Source organism: Myripristis murdjan, chromosome 10 (assembly GCF_902150065.1).
Source record: "Myripristis murdjan chromosome 10, fMyrMur1.1, whole genome shotgun sequence".
In the NCBI taxonomy this organism is placed as follows: Eukaryota; Metazoa; Chordata; class Actinopteri; order Holocentriformes; family Holocentridae; genus Myripristis; species Myripristis murdjan.
The window spans coordinates 16,800,870-16,827,818 of NC_043989.1; the positions used below are offsets into that span (position 1 = coordinate 16,800,870).

Consider the following 26,949-nt stretch of genomic DNA (forward strand, 5'->3'; position numbering starts at 1 on the left):
AAGGGTTTGGAAAATAAGACATGGATTTATTATTCCCTTATCCAGGTAGGAAAACAGTAAAGTGCAAAAGTCAACCACAGGTTTAGGAGAGAATTTGTTAAAATAATGCAGGGTGCGGCTTTCCCATTCAGACAAGATTGGCATGTACTGATGAACAGCACCATTGTGTTAGTCACTATAGTTATCAATAGGTACATCATATGCTGAAGAGAAATGAAACCACCTTGCACAGTATAAAATATATACAAAACAGTAGTCATGGCTCACTCTGCACGGGCAAGAAAAAAAACATTATGTATTGTCAAAGGCACATCATGGCATAAACTGTCTTCCATCCACCTATTATTCAACCCACTTATAAATGCAACAAGTCACATTCTAAGGCCATCTTTTCCCACATGGCAACTGAACAGCTAACCCACCTTGTGCACAGCTGGCTCTAGCACACTCTGCCTTTCCGTTTCATCTGCATTTTATGTACTTAATGCACATGCCTTTCAAGACGATTACCTCTTTTCTTTCTTTCATACACATCACTTTCTCACTTTTCATGTCTCTCACACTTGTATCTATGTCATTCAAGACAATGAAAATACTCATAACGCAGTGTGGTACAGGACAAGCTCACTGGATTCCCGGCAATTGGCAGGAGAGGACAGTTGGGTAAATATTTCATGAAATGTAACTCCCCCTAGTGACTGAACGCTTTCATTACAATATTTTTTTTTCCTCAGTCATATTCAAAACCAAGAGAGTAAAGTGTATCCTTAGGGATGAAGATGGTTCTGTTTTCCTCAGTGTGTATGCATGTAAGAGTCTTTATCAAAATCTTGATTTGTTTCCATTTCCCAATCTTTTGCATGATCCCACCCTTAGGTCCCCTTCTTTGACTCCCATTCCTGAAACAAGAAAACAATTTAGTAATTTAGTAACATTCTTAACTAATGACATCATTTCTCCTCTCTCAAGTGGAGCACACAAATGACCTTCTTATCCATCTGTCTATCTACAAAGAGAGAGAGATACAGAGAAAGATAGAGAGACAGAGAGATGGACAGAGAGGAAAGATGGAAAGAGAGAGAGCGTGATGAATAGTTGGTGCTTAGCACTGAGTGCAGACTCCACTGTGAAAGTCCATCAGACAATCAAGCTTTCTGCTGTGACACCATTAACCCCCTATGAAGGCTGACACAGAAAGCTATTCTTATTGACAGGCTGTGGAAATGATTCAGGCAGAGAGAGGGTGAGAGAGTGGGATCGGGTGTGAGCAGTACTAGAAATAGTAAAAGAGGTCCCAGAGGAAAAGACAGAAGAAGTTGCTGATACCTTGGCCTTCTGCATCACTGTTCCTTTAGGGGAGGCAACAGATGGCTGTCTTTTACGCATCTCTGCGGCACAGTTTACTGGTAATGAATCACTATAGATATTCTGGGTCTTACTGCTGCGAACCTAAACAAATAAAAAAATAACAAAAAAACATAAAAAATGTGTGTTTGAGCAGGTGTGCATGTGTGTGTGTGTGTGCGTGTTACACTATAGCAGGTATACCTTAGTGGGTGGCTTAGCCTCCGCTTGTGCACCCAGCACTCCGCTGGCCAGGCTCTTCCTGAGATTTTCTTTGACCTGGGTCAGTCGGAGCTCCAGGTCCACCCTTTCAGCCTCCTTCCCTTTACAAGCCTCCTCCAGCTGGGACACTTGCTCACACAGGGCAGACTTGTGCTTGTCTGCGCCACACACACACACAAGGAGGGACAGAAGACACTTACGTAAGACAGCAACCATAAACCTCCCATGGATTTTCATTTCCTACCATTAGATGGTGATAGAGCCAGTTATATAATCATGAAATCACATAATTTAGGCTGGCTTTTAAAACAGACTGGCAACGTATTACGTGTGAAACCAGAGGAAATTAATGGGATTACGAGGGGATTTTTGTGTCCATGTTGCTAGTGTAAAACAATAACATGATACTCATTAATCCCTGAAGAGGAATTCTGCTTTCCCTGTCAGCCCTCCTCAAAGTTGTCAAAGCACAGGGTTGGATATAGAGCAGGAATTCAGTGCCTTGCTCAAGAGCACATCAGCTACATGGCCACAGGATACTATCTATTTACTAAACCACCCTGAATCCAAACAACTAAATAACTAACATACACATAACCTTCTGTATTTCAGGGATGATTTTTTTTTTTTTTCAGATATTGACTGCTGCAATAATCAACAACAACAACAACAACAAAAACTGTCTGTTATGCTTTTCATATTTAGTCTTTTAAAGTCTTTTAAAGGGTTGAGTATAGCAAAGACTGAAAGCATTCTGAACAGCCTTTGCTCCCTTGTTTTGTTTTGTCTCCCCCTACCAGAGGCCGTCTTCAGCTCCTCCTTCAACTCTCTTTTCTGCTGTCGGAGGGCGACCAGTGCATTCCGGATCCCATCCTTCTCTCTTTCCAGCTCCTCTTTCTCTTTCAGGTAGCGCTTGGCATCCTCCTCTGCTCGTGTTTTCCCATACCTTCCATACTGGTTGGCATCTGAGTGGAAAGGTCAGAAGGAGGGTAGAGGTGAAGGGTTAAAAACTGGAGAGGTTATGGGAAGGAGACGGAACATCTCACGCCGATCTGTCTGCCTGTCTGCCGGCTTGACTATATCATGGTCAAACTCTCATTTCCTCCTTGGCTCACAAATTGTCCTGTACAGTTAATGAAAAGCACAACACTCAGCACTTTGCCTTTTTATATTTAAATAAGGCAGAAGAAGTATGACATGATGAAAGGATAAAAGACAAACACAGTCCTGAGGAGGCAGAGGTCAGCAGAGGAGACAGCGGATCTAATGTGAATGTCTAATAAATCTCAGGTTACATCCTGAAGCTCTTGGGCCTGGAAAGCGCAGCCTTTGATGTGTCACAGCTTCAACACGAAGTCCTGAGAAACAGCACTGAGAAGAGCCAACCACGCCAATATCATTTCCCTTAGCCCAGATGGCTTATCTTCACTATTTGTGAGGGAGAAATAAACTGACAGAGCAGAGCAAATTGGAGAGGCGAGCGAAGAGAGAGGAGATTGCAAATGGAAAGTGAGAAGATGATACAGGGTACACAGGGGAAGAGGACTATTGAGCAAGATGACAGCTCATACTCCATGACTGTCACTGATACTTGAATCAATATTGTATTGCACTGTAGTGTAAATAAATCACAGGGAAAGTGAAAAAATGGGTAGCTTTTCAATCTACGCCTCCTCTGTGACACAGAACTGTGCTACCTATATCGGCTCTGCTTGTTTTTCTTAAAAGAGATTGAGTGGGAGGGTTGCTACCCTTATTATTTTTTGCTTGACTCAGACAGACGGGAAGCCAGAAAAGCAGGTTTTATCAAGATTTCAATCCAAACAAAGTTCAAGAGCAAAGCCTCTTACTTGAGCCTGTGCGTTTGAGAGACACTACCGGCTTGGTTCTGCCAGAGTCACTGCCGGAGAAACTGGAGCGCCGCTTTGCTTGATTCCCTGACTGCTTTCTGCTGTTCTCCACTGGCTGGATGGAGAAAAGAGGAGAGATGAAGGGAGGAGGGGATATAAAGGATGCGGGAGGATGCAGATGGATGAGAGGGCCAAGGACAGAAAAGAGGCAAAAAGGCGAGAAGACAACAGTTCATTAGGATGTCAGATGGGTTGAAATATTTTTACAGGCCTGAGACCGCTGAGGTGTATCTGTTTGCTAAGCTTTAAGTGCCTGTCAGTGAGGTTAAAAAAGGGGTTTTACAGGTTGTAAAACTGCCATGACCTTTTGCCTTCCTTTCAGCAGTATGATCCCTTCTTCATTTTTCTTTTTTCTAGCTTTTCTGTCTTTTTTTCCTCTTTCATACGGACTGCTTCCCCCCTGGCCCACAAAGACAAGTCATTGATAGGCATGTAACAGAGCAAGTTCTGTTCAGATGAATGATCAGGGGTGTCATATTCAGACAGTGACAGTCCTCAGCAGCTGCACACACACACACACACACACACACACACACACACACACACACAGCTACTACTCTCTTGGCACATCAAAGTAAACCCTTGAGACTGACACAAACCCTAACACACAGAGTTCAGCTGGAGGAGTGTGTGTGTGTGAGTGCACATGTGTATGTTTCTGCACTTGTTTGTCCCACCTGCATGTCCTCATTAGGAACCTCATCATATGTTCGGGAGTCAGTGGAGGTGCTGCTGGAGGAGGTGGCCCACCTTGGATCAGAGAGGAGAAATGAGATCTGCATGAGGCCGAACCACTGCATCACTACAGCTCCAGGCATTGCCCCAGATTTGACCTCGCCCAAATATCCCAACCCCCCGCCCCGTGTCTCACTCACAGGAAGGAGTGCCGTGCAGCGTCACGGATGTTAGCGATGGTGTCCACATCAACGTAGTCGTAGTGCAGTGACTCTGGGTCTGTTGCTGAGCCCGTCTCTGCTAGGAGAACGCCCAGCCACCTCCCCAACTCCTCAGAGCTCCCCGCCTGAAGAGAGACAGGAAGAGCAAAAACTTCTTTATTATTAAGCCTCCAGTGCTTTCGGATTAGACATCCAGCACTTTCTCATTATTGCACTTAATCCAATTTCATTAGATTAGTCTTTGTATTATGTGCACTAGTGTTGGGCACTGTCCCTTTGTGCATCATGTTGATTTGTTTTTTTGTCTAAAAAGCAAAGTCTAAAAAGCAAAATTTAACTAGACAAGTGCCGTCGCTGAACAACAGCAGCGTATGACATTGTGACTACATCCCTACTCAGAACAACTGAAGGTTCAAATAAAAACCCTTGGAGATATCAAATTCACAAATTGAAAGTTTGGCCTGATGGTGCTAGAGGAAAGGTCACAAGGTCACCAAAATAAATAAATTCATTTCCTCCTGTAGGGATCATGAATGTGCACAGCACAGTTGAAGAGATTCAAATAAAAGGCATTTGAGGTATTGTCTTCACAGCCAGGATCTCTGGCAGTGGCACAGCAGTTTCAGGGATATAATTATGTTGTTGTTAGCAACAGGATAACAAATAAAATCAAAAACTGATGCCTACCTCCAAAGCAGCCACTTCTGTGCTGGCCCGCAGGATGCGGAAGGCAAAGGGGTGTTTGGGTCCGAGCCCTGGGACCACCTCACAGCCATGGAGAGGGAGGGAGGGCAGGGAGGCCCGTGGGTCTCCTCTGTCCTGGTAGAAATGCAAGGCACCTCTGCACACACAGCACCACTGCTCCCGCCACACCTGGTTCACCAGCACTAACAGGTAGCCTGCGTGGCAAGGCGTAGAAGAAAAAATGATGGATATGCAAATTCAGCTGGAGAGACAGAGCAGACGGAGACCCGAAGGCTACCAGGGAAGCAGAGCCTGACCTTGTCTTGGGTCGCTGTAAGCCATGCGAGGGTCCCCTGGCCGAGGAGGCTTCTTCTTTGAGAAGCTGATGATGCGCGTGATCTTCCGGCCTGCGGCAAAAGCCCCCCGCTTCACTTTGCCTACACCGAGAGTGGAAGGATCACACGTTTGATCACACAGTACAATCTACAGGTCCTACTAACCACCCAAATGCGCCAAAGTGTGCCTTCAAGTGCTCAAAAATTGCCCAAACTTTAAATCTACACTTGAAGCATTCTATTCTATTTCTGTTTTTCAATATCTGATCAGTTTATGTTCCCCCACCCTCCCCATTCCACCTTCCATGCACCTCATATTAGGGTCTTTCTTTTGATTATATTTGAGTAAGTTACTGGGCACTTTTGGGTATTTTGGGGTGAATTTTGGTGATTAGTGTTACCCTTGTAGATTCATCTGTGACATGTAAAATCATTTGTAATTTGCTCATGATGATAAATGTGTGATAAAAGAACTGAAAATATGAACAGAAAAAAAAGTTGCTGTTATGATTTCAGGGTGTGTATGTGTCTCTCTCTCTCACCATTCTCTCGGCAGTTGTCTCCCGTTGACACGCCCACACTGTCTGAATCAGATGTGTTCTTCTCAGCGGACAACCTCTGAGAGACGAGCGCACCACACACACACACACACACACACACACATGCACACACACACAATGGACAACACAATCTCAACAGTTGCATCCAAGTCAACCTTGGGTTTTCTATGTCAGCCAGGATCAAACTGGACCTAAATCACTCTGAGCCACCACACCAAAATAAACTAAATATAATTGAACTTTATTGTCCAACCAAGGCTGGAAATCTGTCTTTGGTTGTAAACACAAACACTGAGACACCCTTTCAACAACCTATCATAAGTTTGGATGGTCTCTTGTCCTATTGCATTCTTTCCTTCTTTCACACATATTCTCAAACCCATAAATCTGTGGCTGCAATGAGGCAAAACAATTCGTCCCTCCTCTCTCTGCACTCTGCACTCTCCCCACTCTGTGCTGGAATTCAAGACAGGTCCTTTGTAATTTATGCTCTGACACGGTGGTTAGTTTAAATCAGGAGGATGTGCCTGTTCCAGCCCTGACGTACTGCAGCCCTATCATTGCTGTTTCAACACCCAATTACACAGCATACTCATTCCACTTTGTTCTTTGAGAAGAACACAGGAATAACAATATGCTATGTCATGCCTGATGATTGTTTGAGAAGACTGCTGCTAATAATGCAATTGCTGTTTACCATCAACTTTTCCTTACTTCAGCTGTGAAGATGAAGCGTTATGATGACGTAGTCGCATTGATACAAGCATTCTCACATTTACGCCTACCTTGTCAAGTTCAATTTTTCTCGGAATGACAGGAGATGCAGATTCGTCAGGTCCTGTTCCTTGGCCGCTCACCTCTCTCACAACCTGCAGGGAAATTGTCCAGGTGCCATTCATGCTTACAATGACTAAACCATCACATTCAGTTGTGTAACCTCCATTTCTAAAAGCACAAGTGCTGCATATGTCAGCATGATGGTTGTGATTCCAGATCAGACAAAACTGTGCCCCAAATAAGGGAAGTTGTTGAGGGCCGTAGGAATAAGCTTAAGAACTTAAAGCATAATAAGAACTCAAAGAACCTCAAAAAAAAAAAAAAAAAAAAAAAGATTTTCCCACTTACTCCTAATGAAATCCATCCACCTGTGATCTGCCAAAGTTTGCAAACTGTATCTATCTGCCTTGCGTTCATTGTCCTTGGGGGGTGCATGGATACAGTTTGCTGGTGTTCCTCAGCAGGAAACAAGTCCCAGTGAAACTCTTTGCCCCCGAGGGCTATGGATTATGCTGGTATCGGTGTCATTGTTTTTGGAAAGCGCTGTTGCTGTTGAGTTTTTCACATGTAAATTTTTGGCGGTTTGGGATCCACAAAGGAACACCCATCCAGCCCCTTTGCATCAGGGTGCCGGGAGGCAGGGAAGACTGCGGCAGACTAGGAACCTCGCCAAATCACACAGAAAATATCTGGACGAACAGACTGTGCTAGGGATAAGTGGGAAAATATATATTTTTGCATTTTGGTGGAAGTGATCCTTTAACTCACTGAATGCACACATTACATGTGAAAATATGTGGAGGTGTTCCTCACCCTGAGCCACCTGTGAGCCTGCTCCTTGCTCTGCACAGCCAGCACCAGAGTGTCTCCATTGGGTAAGGTGAAGCGGAGCTCATGGCGCTTCCTCTTGCTGTCTTTCGGAGCATAGACCACAGTGCACTGGGGCAGCAGCAAGTCCACATAAGGACAAGTGTCCTTAGAGCTCTTAAAGCACTGCAGGGAAGAGGACATGTGGTCTAGGTTCACAAAGAGTGAATGACAGTGGATGTGTGTGTGTGTGAAGTGTTTCTCATACACCTACTGTAGTGTGGACATATTCATGCATTACACCCTCTCACCTGTAGTCTGTTTTCCCGTATAACAGTGAGCTGTTTTGCCCACTGGCCAAAGCGTTTCTTGCGCAGCAGGAAGGCACAGATTCGACAGTCCCTGGCAGGAGGCATGGAGCTCTCATCTGAGGGCCATTGGTGAGTGAGTCGGGCCCCGGGGCTCCTCTCCTCCTCATCTTCCTCGTACGACTCATACGAACTGCTCAGAGCATCAGAATCATTGTCTGGGAGAGTAGAGAAAAGATTGTGTTTTGTGTGTGTGTCTCTAGTTGAGATTTCCAGGAAATGTTAATAACTGCTGTTGTCATCCTATAATCCTATTTAATTTGGGGGTGATGGCGGTCTTACTCACATGAGTTTTTGCGGCGTGAGTTTATCCAGGTATGGGGGTAGTTGTTCTCAGCATCTTCATAGCCATCCTCTATAGAGTTGGGAGGGCTGGAACTGCCTGGAAATGGCAGACATGAAAAGAACCCCTAATTAGACCTCATGTTCTATCAGCCAAATGAGCATAACTAGTACTTTGTAAGCAGGTTTGAAAAAATGCAAGAAGAATGTGGTTGTCATTATTATCATTTAAGGGCTGAATCCTGAGACCATAGGTTTTAATGGCTAAATGGCACAAAGGGCACTGAGGGCACTTCATCATGCTGACCTCGTGTGATGATGTACTCCGGCATCTTGCCAGGACTGAGGGGCACTGCCTCCTCGTAATACTCCTCAGGAGGAGGCGTAGTGGGCAGAGGAGGAGGAGAGTTAGCAGAGTGAGGGGCCTGGGAGTCTGTGCAGTCCTGGTTGGGGAGACACATAACCACAGTCAACATGAAAACCTCTAATTTCCTCCATCACCGAAAAACAAGAATTCTTCTTCAAACAGTTAAGGCCCTTTTCTGTCTGCAGAAGCGCTGTGCCATATGAAATCTACTGCAGGGTTCCCAAAGGCTACAACACAGTTCTAGATAAAGCTTCCAGAAACTAATCTGGACCCTGCTTGGGCTGTGATACTGAAATCTGCTTACCATGAAACCTCTCAGAGAAGCTAAAAGTGCTATCAATCTTGACTGGTCAAACACGAAGATGATGACACTTCCATAAACGTGCTACAACACAACACAACCATTTAATGGGAAACAATGCAAACTGCAAGCTGGAAAAAGGTGTGGATGTCCTGATTAGTATTTAGTGAGAAGAAAGTATTCCATGGGGGCTCGGCTTTTATGACAGACTTTGTTCCCTTCCCGGTCGGCTCTTCATACAGTGGAAACAGAAACAAAAGCCAATCCCGGAACTTCATGAGTTCCTAAAAGTGGTGGAAAGTTCCAGGTTACCCATATTTAAAAAAGGCTATAGACATATGGACTCTGAGAACACTAGGGAGAATCTGTAAAAAAAAAAAAAAAAAAAAAAAAATCCCAACTCCTATATGCAGTTCACAGCGTGACATGAATAGGTGCATGGAAAACCCTGCAAAAGGAGTACAGTCTCTCTTTTTCTCCTTTTTTTTCTTTCTCTGTCACTCCTCAGTCAGTTGGAAGGATATAGTAATAGTTCCTCTTGAAGCTGCAGACAGTCTCATAGGAGAATGACACATGGACGGTGAGTGACAGAAAGACGGACACAGCGCTGTAACAGTAACATAGCTGCAGCAGGACAGAAAGCTTCACTCCTGTCTGTCAAACTCGCATTTGTCTCAGTGACATGAATCCCATCGATCACACAGCCTCATACATCAACGTGTCACCCTACTTCAAGGATGTAAAGCTACTGTTACACTTGATAATCTGAATTTGGCCACTTGCCTGTTTTGAAGCGGTTGTCTCATCAGTTTGTGTGTGCTGGTCCTGTTTGATATCCTCTGTAACATCTTTAAGCTCCCCCAGGTTGCAGTCTATAAACGACAGCATCATGGGATCAAACTCATGCTTGGGATATGGTGACAATCTGATCAGTGTAAGGAAAATAGTGCATTTTTACAGCTTGGCAGCAGAGCAAAAACTCACCAAATGTCTCAAAAAGGGATTCTACAAAGCTGGTGCCATTCCTGTAGACAGCTGAGTTCACATAGATGTAGTCTGTCCCTGACACTGAAGGAGAAAAAGAGGACACCATACACATATACATTAAGAAACCATCTCATTTTGTATCTCTGACATGACCTCTAACCTTTAATATACAGTGTAGAGCAGTGATTACCAACCCCTCTATGTTTGCAGTATCCTGAATAACTTAATGGAGGCTGATTAATCTGATTACAAGCAAATTACATGTTTTTTTTTTTTGTTTTTTTTTGACAGTAAAAGTCAGTAATTTGCTTTAGCTGTTGTACCATATATACCTAAAATGACTGCATTCAACTCGTGTTTGAGAGAGTATCTCTTTAATACAAAGATGGAGAGTAACTAAGTATATTTACTCAAGTTGTGTAGTTAAGTACAATTTTGAGGGACTGGCATCTTGTGAGACCTTAAACTTTTATTGCACTAAATTTCAAAGGGAAATATTGAACATTTTAGTCCACTTTTTTGTACCATATGGTTGGAGTTAGTTTGCAGTGCACAGTTTTACATGTAAAATGATACGATAAGGTCATAAAATATGATGTGTGGTCAAGAGTTATAACTAGCCAACAGCGTATGGACCAGTTGGAACTCCAACATTAAAATACTACATATATAAAATAATTAAACACTCTGAAAAGACCATTCTTCACAACGATTACTTGAACTTTTGAACATTTTACTGCTAATATTTAACATTCACTTGAATAGCATTATTAATGCATGACATTTACTTTTACTGGACTATTTTTAAATTACAGTATTAACTAAAGGATTTGAGTAATTTTCCATCACTGCGTATACCAAAAAATGACTGCATTCCACTTGTATTTAAGTGAGTATCTCCAAGACGCTTAATTACTCTTGTGTAATTAAAAGCACTGATATGCCCAGTGGCTCCTGTTTGAACATCAGCCAGATTTAATCAGCTTGACTCCTCTCTCTGACCTGCTGGCTGTATTTGCTGGAGGAGGTTGCGGACAGAGGTCTTCTTTTCCTGGGTGGAGGAGCTGAGGTTCTCCTGGTCCAGCAGCTTCAGCAGGATGCCCAACTCACTCACCAACACCTCCATCGCTGCACAGGGGGCAAAGGTCAGAGGGCATGGGGGTCAATGAATTGGCAGACAAGCCAAAGGTCAGACTGACCAGACTAAACAAACACCGGGTGTCATGTCAAAGCGTCTTTGTTTCCTCTGCTTTTTTGTGTCTTTCTTATCATTTTGTCTCACAGTCTGTCAGTATCAATCTGGCACGCTGTCACTGGGTCTTTCTGCTTTCCTCTTCTTTTGCTCTCTGTTACTTCCTAGACTAAACAGTATCATGATCTTGACAACAAAAACGCACCAGCAGGAACCATGCATGCTAACTGCTCATTAGCCCAGAAGAAAAGTGTGAATTAAGCTACTAAAAAAAGAACAAGTCCAAGTGTAGAGATCACACAGCCTAAGAACAGAACATACTGTATGAGGCGTAGAGAAAACAAGTGCAGCACTGATGTGTGGCAGCTCTGATTCGTTACTGGCTCACAGGCAGATGGGCGCAATCCCAAAGTTCAATCATCTGTCACTCTCAGTGCTGAGAGGGTAATTTTAACTGCTTTACAAAAAGTCGAAGGATGTTGGCAGAAAAACGAGATTCCGACAGAGAACCTGAAGGGCCACTTATAGAGCGCAACACAGGCCAAAATGCACTAGTGGGCAGATTTTGAATTCACAGAGGCTTGATCTTATCTAACAGCAGATGTTGCGCCAGTCTCTCACAAAAGCAAACTCGGGCTCAGATATTGTATGAAAGACAGATGGACTGACTGAAAGACAGGCGGTCAAACTATTTAACAGGTCTCTCCCGATTCTGTAAAACTTGGTGGACTGAGGATATACTGTAGGCATACATGATTCACATCACATGTTGATGTGAGAGGTGGGACTGGACCACTCCCTGTTTTCAGAACAGAACTTAAATAAACCATTTTGCTCTCCCAGCTGCTGGACACTCTTGAAACCCTGAGAACAGGTTTGGGAGCTGTTGGTGATCTATGTATGGTAAATGTATGTGTGCATAAGGAGCTTTGGGATTCCTCCCTTAATTTGCCAAAAACAAGCCACTGCCACCAATCATGACACACTCTACCGTCTTTAATTACTTCCTTTCTACACACTTTCTTCTCTGTCCCCTGTAATCCTACTGGGCATTTCTGCAGTTGTCATCCTAAAAGCCTTAGTGAAACTTGACAACCAACTGCGTCACCACTGGCACACTTGTCCTGTTTCCTTCTCCCTTTTCTCCTCCTTCTCCCACTCCCCCGTAACCCATTTTCACAGTCCAAGCACATTAGACCCACTGAACCATGCTTCCTGCTGGGGTCAGCCACAGGACAGTCACTCAGGAATCTCTTTGTTTGGTGGGTCTTTCATATGGCAACAAGACCTGTTGCACTAAACAAACACAAATACACACAGGCGCGCACATACATACACATATGCACACTCATACACACAACTACTCATACCTTGCATATTTTGTGAGGTGTGTCAACAGCCAACCCTAGTGTTGGGCCCTGAGGTGGCTGTGGCCACGTGTGTGCATGTGTGTGTGTTCAAGTTTGAGGAACAGCCTTTTTGTGAGTTTAGACAGAATGTTGGACTCTTTCACAAATAACTCTGACAAAGTAATGTTATGCATAATCAGTAATGACAAGCAGAAATTCTTGATAACCTAGATTATTTGTCTGATTTTTTTCTTCAGTGTGTGTGTGTGTGTGTGTACTCCATTTCATAGGGAGCAAGGACTGCTCCCACTCCTTAAGAAATATTTTCCTGAGGTGGGTCTTCCTATGGGCTTAACAATGCCCTGACAAGGATGCAGTCAAGAGCAACTTGGCCAAAGGCAGAGTTACAGCTAGGTGTGTGTTTGTCTGTGCCTGTTTAACCACTTTGTCTTTTTTACTAGTGTGGTTTCCGTCCATTGTAATAAAAGCGAGCATGCACATACTCTCCAAGAAGCTGGCATGAGGAACTGATTCAGGCAGGGACCCAGAAAGCCTATTTTCTTCATGCTGTTCACCCTGGGGATGCGAGGGGAGGAGAAGAAGGGGGGCGTGGAGGAAACTCGAAAGAGTAGGAAGTCTTGGCCTGGTTGATGCTGCCTCTCTGCCAGAGGCTCCAGCTGTTCAGACTTTGGCTCTAGTCTACAGCTGGGCTTCCCCTAACCTAGTGGGAGACCAAACCTTATCCACTGCATGAGTCAGTCTGATTGCAGGGAGTAGGTGAAATTTACACCAATCAGCACTAAATCAAATAGAACACAAAACCCAGGACAATGGAGTTGACATAAATGTGGGTCACAACGCTCCTGCGCTCCAGCAACATAAATAAATCTCTTGGACCAGTGCTCTTCAAGGCCGATTATGCAGTCTAACAATGATAATGTAAGTGTGGCTGTGCCAGCTGGAGCAGAGAAGGAGTAGTTCATAATATTTTGGCAATGTGAGGTATAAGATAACCCTTAGTCCTTCATCATCCCCTTATAATTAACACCACACTACGCAGCAGAGCCAGCCACACAGTTTCTCACACATCTAAGGCTGCGCATGATCCTTTAAATCTCTGCTGCACCTGTGGAACGTACATGTGTGTGTGTTCATTCATGTGTGTGTGTGTGTGTGTGTGTGTGTGTGTGTGTGTGTGTGTGTGTGTGTGTGTGCTCCATGCCAAAAAAAACAGATTTTTGCGCCCACCACCCTAGAGAATCTACACACACATATGCTCATAGCTGATAATGCCACATGAAAAACACAATGGAGATCTGTCTGGTCTGGTTTAAATATATGCAATTATGAGCGGGACAAATCATTGGCTTTTACTAGGCTTTTTTGAGGCCAGAGCTAAAAACATCCTAGGCAGCACAAAAGGGAGTATAAACCCCTCTGAGATACACAACCGTGACAAGCAAAGTCCTCGTCAGCATCTCAAAGCCGGTGGTGCCCGCAGGAATGTGCAGGTTATTCAGAGCCGAGGACAAACTCAAATGTTTACCTCCTCACACTTGGTTGACAATTGTTGTTAGAAAACCCCAGGAGACATTCCTCACCTTGTTAAAAGTGCAAGACGAGGAAAAGTGTGTATGTGTCTGTGCAAATGTAGCCTGGGTGTGAAGCAGAGAGAGTAGTTTGTTTAACAGTGGAAGCAGGGATCTTTAAAACAAGCTTGCATTAGCAGATATTTCTGTACCAACCGAGAGAAAGAGAGAGAGAGAGAGAGAGAGAAGGAATGAATAATGTCAGCAAACTGAGCACCTGTGCTAACATGTCTAGTGAACGCTGATACGAAAAATAATGTGACCTCAACTGGGTGCATAGTTTTTTCTTTTTCTTTTCATGCCAAAGCCCTTCTCCATGCTGAGCTTACTTGTTGTATTGCCACATAACAAACTATGACACCCACACATGTAGAACTTTTCATGCCGCATCATTCGACCATTCAACATTTCAACATTTCCACTTCACCGTATTGTTGCAGGCAGGAAATCCACAGCTAATCACAGCAGTGTTTGACATGCTACACAGAAACCCTACAGAGGAGAGTTTCAACAAACTACAATGTCAAAATGTAACCATTGTCTGCCCGTCTGGCTGCCAAACAGTTGCTTTCTCAACAATGCTGGCTTCCTTTCTTGGTTTTCCAGCGAACTGGCATGAGGCTTGAAATAAAAGAATTTGGCGTAAACACTAAAAAACATTCAAGAGTCACCCAGGCTCTTGCATTTAATTTCATCTGCTTGCAGCAAACTTATAGAGCTGTGCATCTTTCCATGTATTTCCATACTTTTACAGTTTAAATCACTTTGTAACACACTTGACTGTACCTGCCACACTGATAAAAAAAGTGTGGGGGAAAAAAGTCTTACCCTCAATGGGAATGGATGAGAGTCCCACCATGTTCCAGAGCGAGAGAAAAGACAAATTGGTTCATTCATGCACCAGCCAAGCAGATCAGAGCTATTCCCGAGTCAAAGCCTCCCTGTGTGCTCTGTCCTGTGGAGTCTTTGTAGTGGAGGTGAGTGTGTCGGTGAGCCTGCTGCTGAATTCACACTCCCCCACCTCTCCCTTCCTCCCTCTGATCTGTTATCTCTCTCTACCTCCCTCCTGTGCTCTCACTCCTCTTGGAGGGGGTGGGCAGGGAGTTGGTGGTAGTTTGTGTGTGTATGTGTGAGTGTGTGTGTGTGTGTGTTTATCCCCCACTGCTGTAATCCTAGGGATCGTGTAGCACCTGGGAAAGGCTCACTGTGTAAACACACACACACACTTCCATTAATAGTTAACTCACATTCTTTACCTCAGCCTTCCCCTCACTATTTCCTATCAGCCTTTAACTACAGGTGATACACAAAGTCATACTTTCTATACATTCCATCCAGCAGCTGACATGAACCTTTTGACATATTGCTATTAGCTACAATAGGATATTGTTCTACCTTTCAAACAGAAGAGGAAGCCGGATGTTGTATGGTAAAGATACCATTAAAATGTCTCCAAATCCCAGTGAAACTGTGTAGATGCAAAACTGGAAAATCTCTGAGGCATTTATTTGATTTGTCACCAATTACAGAGTGAAGGATGCAGGAAGAGTGAGGGAGAAAAGGCTACAGGGTGGAGACAGAGACAAGTTGAGACCTCTCAGGGTTGCACGTGGATGACTTTTTGCCTTGGGGCAAACTCATGGGCCCCAGGCACGACCCAACACGCTGCCTTCAACGCTACACACAAAGTAACTCATGAACACACACAGGCACACACAGATATAAACAAACACACAACTAATTTTCATATAAGAACAGCAGGCAAAGACACTCTGAAGATGCATATGGAACACACGCCCACACGCAGAAACACACAACAGACAAAAGACACAACTGCGTCACAAGTGTAGCATTTGGAGTCTTGAGATAAGGCTTTTACTGTTTATCAGTTCTCTCCATCATTTTTTCCCAGAAAGGTGACAGTCTGACTGGCCTTAGCTGGGTTTATGTTAAGATATGCTAGGATACCAGTGGATAACACAGCACTAAAGTTACTGTCAAGCCACAAGAGGAGATCTACACTGAGAGTAAAAATATTAGAAACACATGCTCTTCTGAATCCTGGTGAAAGCTGTGGCGGCTTTTTTAATTTCACTCACTTCAAATCCACTTTGGTTTTGAAGGAGACTTGTAGATAAAGGGATTAGATGGCTAAACGATGTGTAAAGGTAATAAATCAATGTTTTGTATGAATCAATATCCATTTGTTATGTTCTATTGAAAACTGAACCTATACTGAGTTCAGAAAATGATTTATGTTTTTAACAATTTATGTTTACTGTTCCAAACACATGATGTTTCTCCCAGGAAGAATACTCTGGTGATGCATTTCTCACTGCAGCAAAAGTGGTTTGTCTTGAAATAAAAAAAGAAGAAATGCGTCGAGGAGTGATCTCTGGAAAGCGCAATGCAAAATATGCCACATCAATGCTAAGTGACCACTAAAGATGCCGCCAAAACATAAAAACAGCAATTTCACAGGCAACTTATGCATTTAAACATTTTTGCACATTTTGCATGCAAAACAGGCAGGATCTCACTCGGAAGAGCAAAGTTAATGTTTTCAGAGAATATAAAATAGAATCACCATAGACGAAAATGTAGAAAAATGTAAAAATCAATAACCTAAACATGCAGACAGGAAGTCCTGCTGCAACCCTACTGTGCTAGCCAATATGAAACACAATCCAGATCCTCGTATGAAACATGTCTCCTGTTTCCCAGTGTTCCCTCTGGCAGAGATGAAGACAACAGCCGCAGGCAGACCCTACAAGGCCTGGGTATGTCCTGACACACCAACTCCTTGCTGTAACTAAACCATTTGAACTCTAACCTCCCCAGTAAAGCTATGAGCTCACACAGATCTCTGGGTGCCAGAGCAGGGGTCAGAAAGTGCACAACATGCTGTAAAAAACACACACAACACCACATGGCTTCTCACTAGACTTTCTAGTTATTGCATGCTTGTTGGATATCTACCATGTTAGGATAATTCAGGTGCCATCTATAAAGAAAATGTACTATGCGGATATTCGAATGCTCTCAAATTAATGGCAAGAATGATGTACAAAGAAGCGACTACAAAAAAAGTCTATATATACAATACCATTCCACTGATTATACTGCACATATAGCATTATAGACGGATGCTTTACCTTCCTGCTAGATGAAACCGCTGTAGGAAACTAAGAAGAGTGTACCATCTGTGACTCCACAAGAGCTCAGTATCTGATGAGAGCTGCTGAGTTTGGCTTGGAAGTCTCCCTTTCCTTATTGTCTTTGGAAGTGTTAGATATACAGCCATTTCTGAACCTGATCTGACATGAAAGAGCACTGCAGGTTGAAGACTTTGCGGGGCCCAGAAACTTGTTGTGATACTCCCTCTCCCTCATCAGTAAGGCCATCCATATATGACCCAGCAACTTTTGAACGGCAAACAAAAGCATATTTGTGCAAATGCATGGGGGGAGAAAAAGCATTATCTTATCTCTTGGTGAGTGAGTCACAGGAGAGGTTTTAAGTTAAGAGACAGCAGGGCTTGAACGTTATCTCCATGCTGTCTGAAGGTCATCCAAATATTGCATCCCAGCAGAGTCATCAAAGCTGAGACATGTATGGTCCAAAAATACAGCTGAATCATAATACACAGAATATAGATGGGGAAAGAGATGCCATGTCTCCCTGTTGAAAAAAAAACGAGAGCTTATCACACCTGTAGATCACTGAGGTGCGTGTGCATGTCTGCTAACACAAGTGAAGTAAATCAGATGTGCAGATAACAGATGTTCTTGTGGTTCATGGCGTGATGTGCTGCGCCAACAATGTATTCTCTCACCAGCCTGTGTCCTATCATGATAAAATCCCCTCCCACTTTACTCCTCAGATTCCAGGCATTTCCAAAGAGTTACTATTCTCTTCTCTTCAACAGAAAAGCATGTCGGGGCATTCAGCAGCTGATGTCTGCACAAAACATAATAAGTAAATGTAGACAATATCAGCTTGTCGGTAAGATAATACAGATTGATATGATAACCACAACTCTGATTTTGTAGTGAAAGGTGCATGCTGGCTCTGCAAAGCTCATGCAAACAAACCACTGAAGATCCTTCGAGACTGATTCTGATCTTATTATGCATACAGAATGCCTTTCCTGTCCCACACAGTTAATGGGCTGCCCAAGTGTATGGGGATGCCCCATGTGCCCCCTATAGAGATGGACTTCCTGTCTGCACTGATGACATCACCTATCACCTCCTGCCTTCTGTTTCCTATTCCTGTCAGCTGACCTAGTCCCACTTTTACTGTACTATATCTGGTAGCTCCATTCTAGATACAGTAGATCCTGTGCTCGATAAGATTGAATGCATCTGCTGCATTGCTTGTAGTTCAAAGGAATGAAAATATAATGGAGATGTTCAATATGCTCCCAAGAGATGAGGATTACCCTTTATTTATTTAACCTTTGTTTAACCAGGTAGTTTTTTTCTCAAGGGAAAACAGGCCAAGCAATACTTTCACATGCCTTTACATTAATGGTGGTCAGTCAGACACACAAGTGTGTGCACTTGGATAGCAGGTGATGAGAACATGTGGAAAAACTTACTTTGTTAGGAAGAACCATAAAGGTATACAAATGAAGAAGAGAGGGTAACAAACATGTCCCTCCTACTGTTTTTATTGCACATGGGAAGATGCTTCAGGTCATCGTAAAATACAGCAAGGAGCTCACACTTCAAGACAGTCTTGTGTAAATGCGAGTGTACACACAAACACACTGTGGATTGAAGCTGCTTAGGGAAATACATGCATGACCATGTGAACAAGTGTCATCATGCCCCAGTAGGTTACTCTAACCACTGACTGAATGACATACTGCCCTTCATTTCTAAGCCTCAAATTAGACAGCATACCATATGAAAGAAAGCTTTTTGAAACACTTTCTGTTTGAACTATGCTGCACCACAATTAAATTCACCCTTCATGCCCTCCATCTCAAAGATTTCACTCTCATTAAAGAAGAGCCGAGATTATGTTAGAGTGACAGTTACAGTTATTTTTAGGCATCATTTAAGCAGGGTGTACAGTGTGTATCCTGGGCCAGTGCTTGCAACCAGCCCCTAGCTAGAACATGCATCCTTACTCCTAATTGGACCAGTTAGTCTAAAGTCATTAGGTCTATATTAAGTTGCTGGGACATTTCCTTGGTGACTGAGTGTGAGAATTACAGTTCTGTGCATCCCCACTCACCTGTATTAACTGGCTTTGAAGGTTGGCCATGGAACGGTAGGGAGCACTGAGGCTTTGATGTTTGCATTTGACTGGCCAAACACACACATGAACACATGCATACACTCACTCACACACACATAAACCCACAACTACATGGCTTCACTGCCCTTGAGTAATCTCCTTCACCCACATGTGGTGAAGCAGCAGCAATCACATGGAGTCGCTATCACAACAGCGATGGAGTCCAGGACTCTGTTTTCAGGTCATGTCAGAAACGACTGCTGCTCCTTTTCCCTCTGACTTTAACCACATCCGTCCAGTGCTCTTTCTTCAAATAAGTCATTAGAAGTGGCCAAGCAGTAACAGTTGCATCTGGGTGTTTGTCAGTATGATCATGTCAAAAGTCAGAGTTCATGGAACTGACATAGGGGATGCAGGGGACATTGCTCTGCCTCTCTTGATGAGTTTCATCTGCTACACTGCCTTCATCTTCCGTTTTCTTTCCCCTCTTCCACATTTTTCATCCCAAACTCTCTGTTTTATTCAGGTCCGATGTGGCACAGAGGGCTTGACTCAGCCTGCTGCCAGACAAAGACCCTACAGTGCAGTCAGTATTAATCAGCTCTCGTATCTGCTCAGAGTCCTATGAGATCACCACAATGCTATGTCTCACTCACAGAAAAGTATTCACATGCTGAGAAAGATGCTATTCTCTGAGCGGAGGCACTGTTTTACTGATGTTGCGCAGACAAGAGTAATATACACAAAACACACATGCATGCCCGCAAACACATGCACGCACACACACAATCACATGCACACGCAGGCTCACGTGCACAGAAGGGAAAAGGGGCTGCTTTGTCTCCATGTGGGATTTGTCGTGTTAATGGGAGTGTGACCCGAGCAAATGGATCACCAGAAAACTGGGACACAGTTTTTGTATCTTATAAAGCTATCCCTCCTTGCAAACGTTTGAGTCTAACCATACTGTAGGGCGAAAGTTCTCCTAGAGGATTACTGAGGCACAGTGTGCATTTCTCTTTGTTGTTATATGTTATATAGAACTGGTATAAGAGGGTAAATTTATTGTGGATTAATGCCAAATTAATGCCTATTATATGTTTCATTTGACTAAATTCTCAAAAGCAGTGAGTGCTGACATGCGATAACTTTCATGTCTTACACAATATTGTATAGGTTTGCATAGGGCCAGGCAATATATCAATATGATATTGATACTGTGATATAAGACTAGATATTGTCTGGGATTTTGTATATCCTAGTATTATGATTATGGCATGATTTGGCTTTTCCTGGTTTTAAAACATATATTACATTAAAGGACATAACTTTCATAACTTAATGGACTGTTCTAGCTGTTCTATTATTTCCCTGCTCGGTCATCATATCCACATTACTGCATATCAAAAAATGTACACTGTGTAAATATCTTATGCAAACACCAATAGTCACCATATTTGATTTTGTCCACAGCCCTAGTTTTGAGTGTGTCTGTGTTCACAACACCCAAAGATCAGCTTTACTAGACTGTAATCAGATGTCATGTACTACGGGACATTTTTAATCTCTAGTCTCTGCAACCATGGTGGTACTGACATCCATGTCCTTTTGCTGATGTAGAATAAAGGGCAATACAGTCTGCCATCCAATGAATCATATCTAAAGCTGAACAGATACAGTATGTGTAGGGAAGTCGTCATGTCATCATCTGTGTGGAATGTCAGGGCAGTGTAAAGACCATTTTACTTTCAATGAATTTAAAACCTCAGTAGATAATCTGGAGTGTTTGCCTCGTTTGCTTTTGGTTTCTCTTTTCTGTCCCACTCTCCTTAAACTTGACTGATGGGGGTGCACACTATGAACTGTTCTCCATCCATTCATTTGTCCGGCACACATTTCTCAGGCACCACTGGTATGATTTCATACCATGTATCTCACCACTGAGATTCAGTATTTCCAATATTACAGTGAGCGCTACTGTTCTTGGACTTTCCATGGAATTAGACAAGGCTTCCTCTGTAAAACAGGAGACAGTATAAAACAGGAAGCTCTGGTCCAGGAGTCAGAGGGTGCTGGATGAGTTATTCATTGATAGAAACAAAACCTGCTTCTGATTTTAGGGAGCTGGTAGAGCATATGCGTGCTAAGCAAAACAACCAAGTTTTCTTTTTTTTTTTTTTTTTGCAAAGATGTTGAAGAGACTTGCCATGTCATTTTTTTGCAATCAAAGTCAGGAAACTAAAGGTAGCATTAAGCCAAGCATTACCCTATGCCTGGATGAGCACAAGGGGTCTAATGAAAGAGCTACAGATATAGCCATATAAACCCACAACATCATAGAGCTACTTTACTGCATGAAGTCCACGTGAGCTTTGGTGAGGCCTCCAAGACAGGAGATGACACCCCAAACAGTAAACATGTCAACAGGGTTTCCATGCTCCAGGGAAGGTTAGCAATTCTGCATTGTGTTGTGGTTTCAGTATCTGGAGACGCTGCAGCCCTCATACAAAGACTGAGATTCACGTGCTCATGCATTTAATAACTTTATTGTGGTAAAAACAATGACTAGACGTCAAATTTCACATGGAGTGGAAATTCTGACAATAAGCTTCCTAATGCTATCTCCAACCCTGACAATGTCATTAAGTAGATTTACTGAAACAATCCGCATTTACTGCAAATGTCATACATTAGAAAGCAAATACTGTGTGCACCACTCAGTGTGTTTGTGAATAGGATTGCAAAGGCAAGAAAAATATCTAGTCTTGGCTGTGAAGCCTGTTTGGCTGAAGAGATGAAAATTCATTTTGGGCTGGGCCAAGGCACATTTTGCCCAGGGGTGTAACCTGCTGCTGGTTTGACATTTTTGTGTGCGTGTCTTCAGAGGAATGCTACAAAATGGCCCAACCGTCACTTGGGACATCTAGTTGTGCTCATTGATTCAAGAAACACACTCTGAAATTGCATTTATTAAAAAGCTATTTTTTTTAAACAAAACATCTGTTAATATCTCGGATTACTGTGCTTGATCTGCATTCTTTAGTTGACTATACTTGATTCAGTGTCGTTTGTTCTTTTTGATTTTGATCATGGGCTGCAAAACTTAGGTGACTAAGCACTGTTGAGGTCATCCACTTTGGACACCAGTTTTCCTACTGTTCCAACAAAATTACCGATTCTCAACATGAGTTTCAGCTGTTACCCTTGCAATAGCAAATACAGATGGTGAATATAATATCAGCCACACAAACATTAAAAAGGACTTCAACTGTGAAGTAACTACACCACAACTACAAAGGCAGCTTGGGTTGTAGCAGCATGAGTCAGCGTTTAAAAGAGGCCATCATCTCTCATACGAGTATCAATTATACGCGTGTTTTCAAAGCAACACGAGGCAGCCGAGAGATTTTCAAAGAGGTGAAAAAGAGTTTAAGGTCTGAACTGCAGCAGCAATAATTATAAAAACTGTGCAGTTACTGAATGTGGTAAGGAGAGCAGGGTAGAATTATGCTTTCAAAATGACCAAAGACTTGAATCAACACCTCTGAAACACAGACTCAACATAATTGTATATTATGAGATTCACAAAGCTGGTATCTGTTGCATGGCTGCTATTCCCTGGCTGAGATCCCTCTTATCTAATGACAAGACTTAAAGATGCATATCCAGATTTTAAGAGCACAAAACCTGCACCCCTGTCTGATGAAACATGTAGTATTGTCTACTGAAGTGGTCTTTCAGCCTATTCGTTCTTGGGTCAACAAAGTCTGTTGCCAATTGTTAAACATGGTGGTGGAAGTCTTTGATTACACATAATGATACTGAGATTTCCATGTGATGAAATGAACCTATTGTTACCTTACCTGAAACCTTAGAAAGCCTAGAAACCCAAGAAAGTTAAAAAGACTTTATGAAGGCATTTGGCTACATTTCTAACTCTTCCACACTAGACAACTGAGGAAGAAAAAATATTACCATAACTGTAAGTATCTATTACTGCTAAATTATGGATTTTGGCACAGGAAGGCACAACAAGGCAGGTATTACAAACTGTAGAACAGGTTAGCTAAGTCTTGTTGCAACCAGAACTCTTATTTTCAGCCAAGTCACACCAATAAAATGGAATTTTCCCCGCTAGTGCTATTCCTTATACCTGTCAGCATACACACCCCAGGCAGAGACACTTTTTTATCTTGTGATAAGGAGAAAATCAGCACAGACAGTGAAGCTATCTCCTGTGATGTTGTACAGCATATCACCATGGAAACACTGAAACAGCTGCAAGGGGGATGACCATAGCCCTTACACAATGCACACACACATACACATACACACCTTGTTCAGAAGTGTGAATGTCTTAGTCAGAGGAAGTACAGAGATCTGCTCATCCCACCATGGTGAAAGAACATAATTACACAACTTGTAGGAACTGTGGCACCTAATAGTCCATGAGTTAGAGCTCATGCATGATGGGGCAATGCACTCCACATCAGCATGTCTGAACATTTCTTACATCGAAAAAGTAAGAATAAAATCTGATAAAGTGAGTGTATCAAGAATGTTACAAGAAGCTGGACTCAAGTGGCTACAGTAGACTGTGTAGAGCAGAATGTGAAAATGCAAATCAGAACCTCATTTTACATGAAAAATGGCAAAAATGGGCACACAATATGGTCAGTGGCCATTAGGAAAATGAGCGCAGTTGTAATTGAGCTCATTTGCCCCGCTATACATATCCACTGACATCATGTTTTAATTCAGCTGCAGTTAATTCAAATCCTTGTTTACACTCAAAGACATCCTCTGCAAGCCTGAGGACTTGGCTTTGTGTCGAGTAAAATTAAATTATCACTCAGAGCCACTGGCTGGTTTTAGGCATGTATGTGAATAACAAATCTGAGAAAAAAAAGAAATCACATATTGCCCTCAGACAGACAAACACAAGCCCACACAAGCTCATAAACACACACACACACAAACGCACACACACTCTCGCTCTGTCTCCCTTTTCATGGATTTGACTGTGGCATGTGGAACATTCCAGCCTTCTCATCAGAGAAAAGGTATGGATGGATAGGGATTTCATGTTTATGCAGCAGACTTGTGCCTACATGAACAGTATGTTTCACTTATGCATCTGTGGAGTCTGCAGCACATCTCTGCTGTGCTCGCAAGTTCTTCCATATGCTCAAAAACAACCTCTCCACAATAGGCCCAATTCAACACAGCCAGTGCGAATCACACACAATCGCTCCACTACAATGCGTCTCTGAGGACACAACCTCTCCCCGCTCACACCCACCTGATTCTCTGCTCCTCAACATGCACATTAAGACAAAAGTGGAAACAAAACCTCTATTACACTAGCAACCTGGCTTGGGTTGTACATATTAATGTTCTGCTGATTTTGTCAATAGAGAGAAACATATACTCAAGTCTAGAGTGTCAAAGACCAAACCCAAGCACAATGGCATGGGAAATAACTATGATCCTTGGAGATCACCACGCTATCCAAACTGAATTAGTCTCATTTAGTAGTGCTTGTCCATTCCAAGGTTTACCACTGGCTCATGAAATTGTGTGTGTCATGGCATCATCCTGGGCAAACATCCTGCCAACCAGCACCAATGTGGAAAAACGGGGTCAAAATGTATTCAGAAGCTTCCTGGCAACAAGATGTTCTTGTGTAAGTACTGCTGAGGCAACTGCTTGGGCACCGCTGCCAATTAGTTGCCCAAAGGTTGCACAGTGTACTTCTGCCTTGTGGGGGTGTAAGGAACACTGAGCAGCCACCATGAACGCTCTCACCTCCCTCTCACCTGCTTTATCAAGCTTGATATCTGAACTCACAACAAACATCAGTTCATTGCACACAGCAAGCTTTTAGGGTGACAAAAGGATCCAAAATAACCCTCGAGACAAACTGAGGAAAAAAGTAATACTGCAGCAGCCAATCAGGGAACTCAAAGATTGTAAAAACAGCAGGGGTGCTCCCCATGGGACACTGGCTGTCACAGTGTGTTTTCTCCTGTTGTGTTTACTCAAACAGAAAGCTGAGACAGAGGTTCAGTCAAGCAAAACTCATGTGTGTACTTGTGTGTGTGTGTGTGTGTGTGTGTAGGGGGGTGTGTGAGGGAGAGGCAGGAGTGACAGAGGAGGAAGTTTTCACTCAGCCAGTGGGTGAAGGCAACATATCGGCTAGATCCCAGCAGAAGAACTCCTTTCTAAATCCCGTTCTAGAAAGGACAGTTCTTTCAAAACACTTCCTGTATGAAACATACTGTACAAGGGATGTGAGTGGCATCTGCATTATGTACATAATCTGTCAAACAGTGAAGATGGAAGGCAAGGAAGGATGAATAGCAAAGGAAGGATGCATAGCAAAAGTAAAGGAGGGAGAGGCTCTTTAAAAAAAAAAATGGCTTTACTTTTTTCCAAGATACTTAAGATCAAAAGTAGCAGTGGAAACATGAAGAGGAAGAAAAGAGAAGGCAAAAGAAGTGCCATGCCAGTAGTTTGTCCTGTATCCCCTCACCTCAGGTCAGTGTAGTAAAAATGTCCATAAAGTTTGGCCTCGTAATCACTTTCATGTGTGTACCTGCCTGGCGGCTGGCAGCAGCAAGTCTATGAAATGCACTCAGCTAAAAGACTTTATAGCTCTGTAAGCACCCAGATGATACTGCAGAATCAGATGAAGTCTACAAACTCAAGAGGTTCGGTGTCAAAATCAACTACAGGAATCACGTTGCCTCATTTAAAAACGGGAGTTTGGCCATAACCTGTTCTTTGAATGTTTTCACTACTCACCTTGAGCCAAAGCCTACGAGCCTATTTGTTGTTTTTTTTTTTTTTTTTGGTTACAATGTGGAAAAATGTTGTGCTGTGTAGGGGCCAACTATACCCCTCCCAGAGAAAACACATGTGGCGGAAACACATTTTTTTCCCCCTAGCTATTTCAAAGTCTCCAGAGATGTCCATGATGGAGGAACTCACTGTTGGTGGTATTCAGTATCAAACAATTATTACCAGGACTACCTAATTTCAAAATATCTAATCCCCGCGCCCATTTATTTACTTTGACTTGGGATGAATGAGATTCACTTTCTGGAATAACAATCAAACTTTGAATCAGCACTTGCTTTTCTGTCTCCCCAAGCAAGCAGGGAAGCAACCAAAGTAACTTTATTTATAGTTGGCCACAGTGCATAGCCATTGTGTCTCTGATGTTGTCCAACTAGAAAAATAGGTGTCCATTGTACATCATCATGGGTGTTCTCATAGACTTACAGTGACAAGCAGAAGGGGGGGAGGTCTTGCTCAATCCAAGAACATAATCTCTATATTCCAGCCAAGTGGAGTTTGAGAGAGCTGCAGTCAGGGATATGACTCTTTAAACCAGACAGTGACAGATACAACAATAAAGCATGCAACTTAACTGCACCTCAAGACTGAGACTCGGCAGCACTGTGCCAGTCTTTTTTTTTTTTTTTTTTTTTTTTTACAAGACGTGAAAAGTAAACTTACATTTAGTGTTGTCTGTGTCCATTCCACTGCAGATGCTGGCTCAAGCGGAGAAAACGGTGGTTTCTAGCGCAGGGCCATGAGTGACGGAAGGAGCGTGTGAGTGAGTGAGCGTGTGTCTGTGTATGTGTGTGAGCGTGTGTGTGTATGTGTGTTGTGGTGTGGTCGAGCTGCTGCTGCTGACAGCTACAGGGACACAATATAGAGC

General features: G+C 43.0%; 1 protein-coding gene across 3 annotated transcripts; it reads right to left on the reverse strand.

Moving 5' to 3' along the window:
- Nucleotides 1-20: 20 nt before the first annotated feature.
- On the reverse strand, nt 21-26,898 carry afap1l1a (actin filament associated protein 1-like 1a). 3 transcript variants are annotated; one of them, XM_030061311.1, is made up of 20 exons: nt 26,745-26,898; nt 10,843-10,968; nt 9,838-9,921; nt 9,637-9,725; nt 8,493-8,628; nt 8,190-8,285; nt 7,847-8,061; nt 7,542-7,721; nt 6,737-6,820; nt 5,934-6,009; nt 5,374-5,493; nt 5,060-5,271; nt 4,352-4,497; nt 4,154-4,226; nt 3,781-3,876; nt 3,417-3,531; nt 2,364-2,531; nt 1,549-1,724; nt 1,327-1,449; nt 21-899 (listed from the first exon to the last, which is right to left on the reverse strand). In XM_030061311.1, exons 1-20 carry the CDS (start codon nt 26,764-26,766, stop codon nt 873-875), a joined length of 2,364 nt encoding a protein of 787 aa, XP_029917171.1. In that variant the 5' UTR covers nt 26,767-26,898; the 3' UTR covers nt 21-872. The 3 variants fall into 3 exon arrangements, with proteins under 3 accessions (XP_029917171.1, XP_029917170.1, XP_029917172.1); XM_030061310.1 differs by lacking the exon at nt 26,745-26,898 and adding an exon at nt 14,799-14,952; XM_030061312.1 differs by lacking the exons at nt 3,781-3,876; nt 26,745-26,898 and adding an exon at nt 14,799-14,952.
- Nucleotides 26,899-26,949: the final 51 nt, after the last annotated feature.

Bases quoted from the DNA above. Each gene is read 5' to 3' on its own strand.
- afap1l1a (XM_030061310.1), bottom strand. From the start codon at position 14,829: ATGGTGGGACTCTCATCCATTCCCATTGAGG. The intron at 8,062-8,189 runs GTGAGTAAGACC...CTACTCTCCCAG, and splicing joins CTCACGCCGCAAAAACTCAT to ACAATGATTCTGATGCTCTG. The intron at 6,821-7,541 runs GTGAGGAACACC...ATTTCCCTGCAG, and splicing joins AGGCTCACAGGTGGCTCAGG to GTTGTGAGAGAGGTGAGCGG.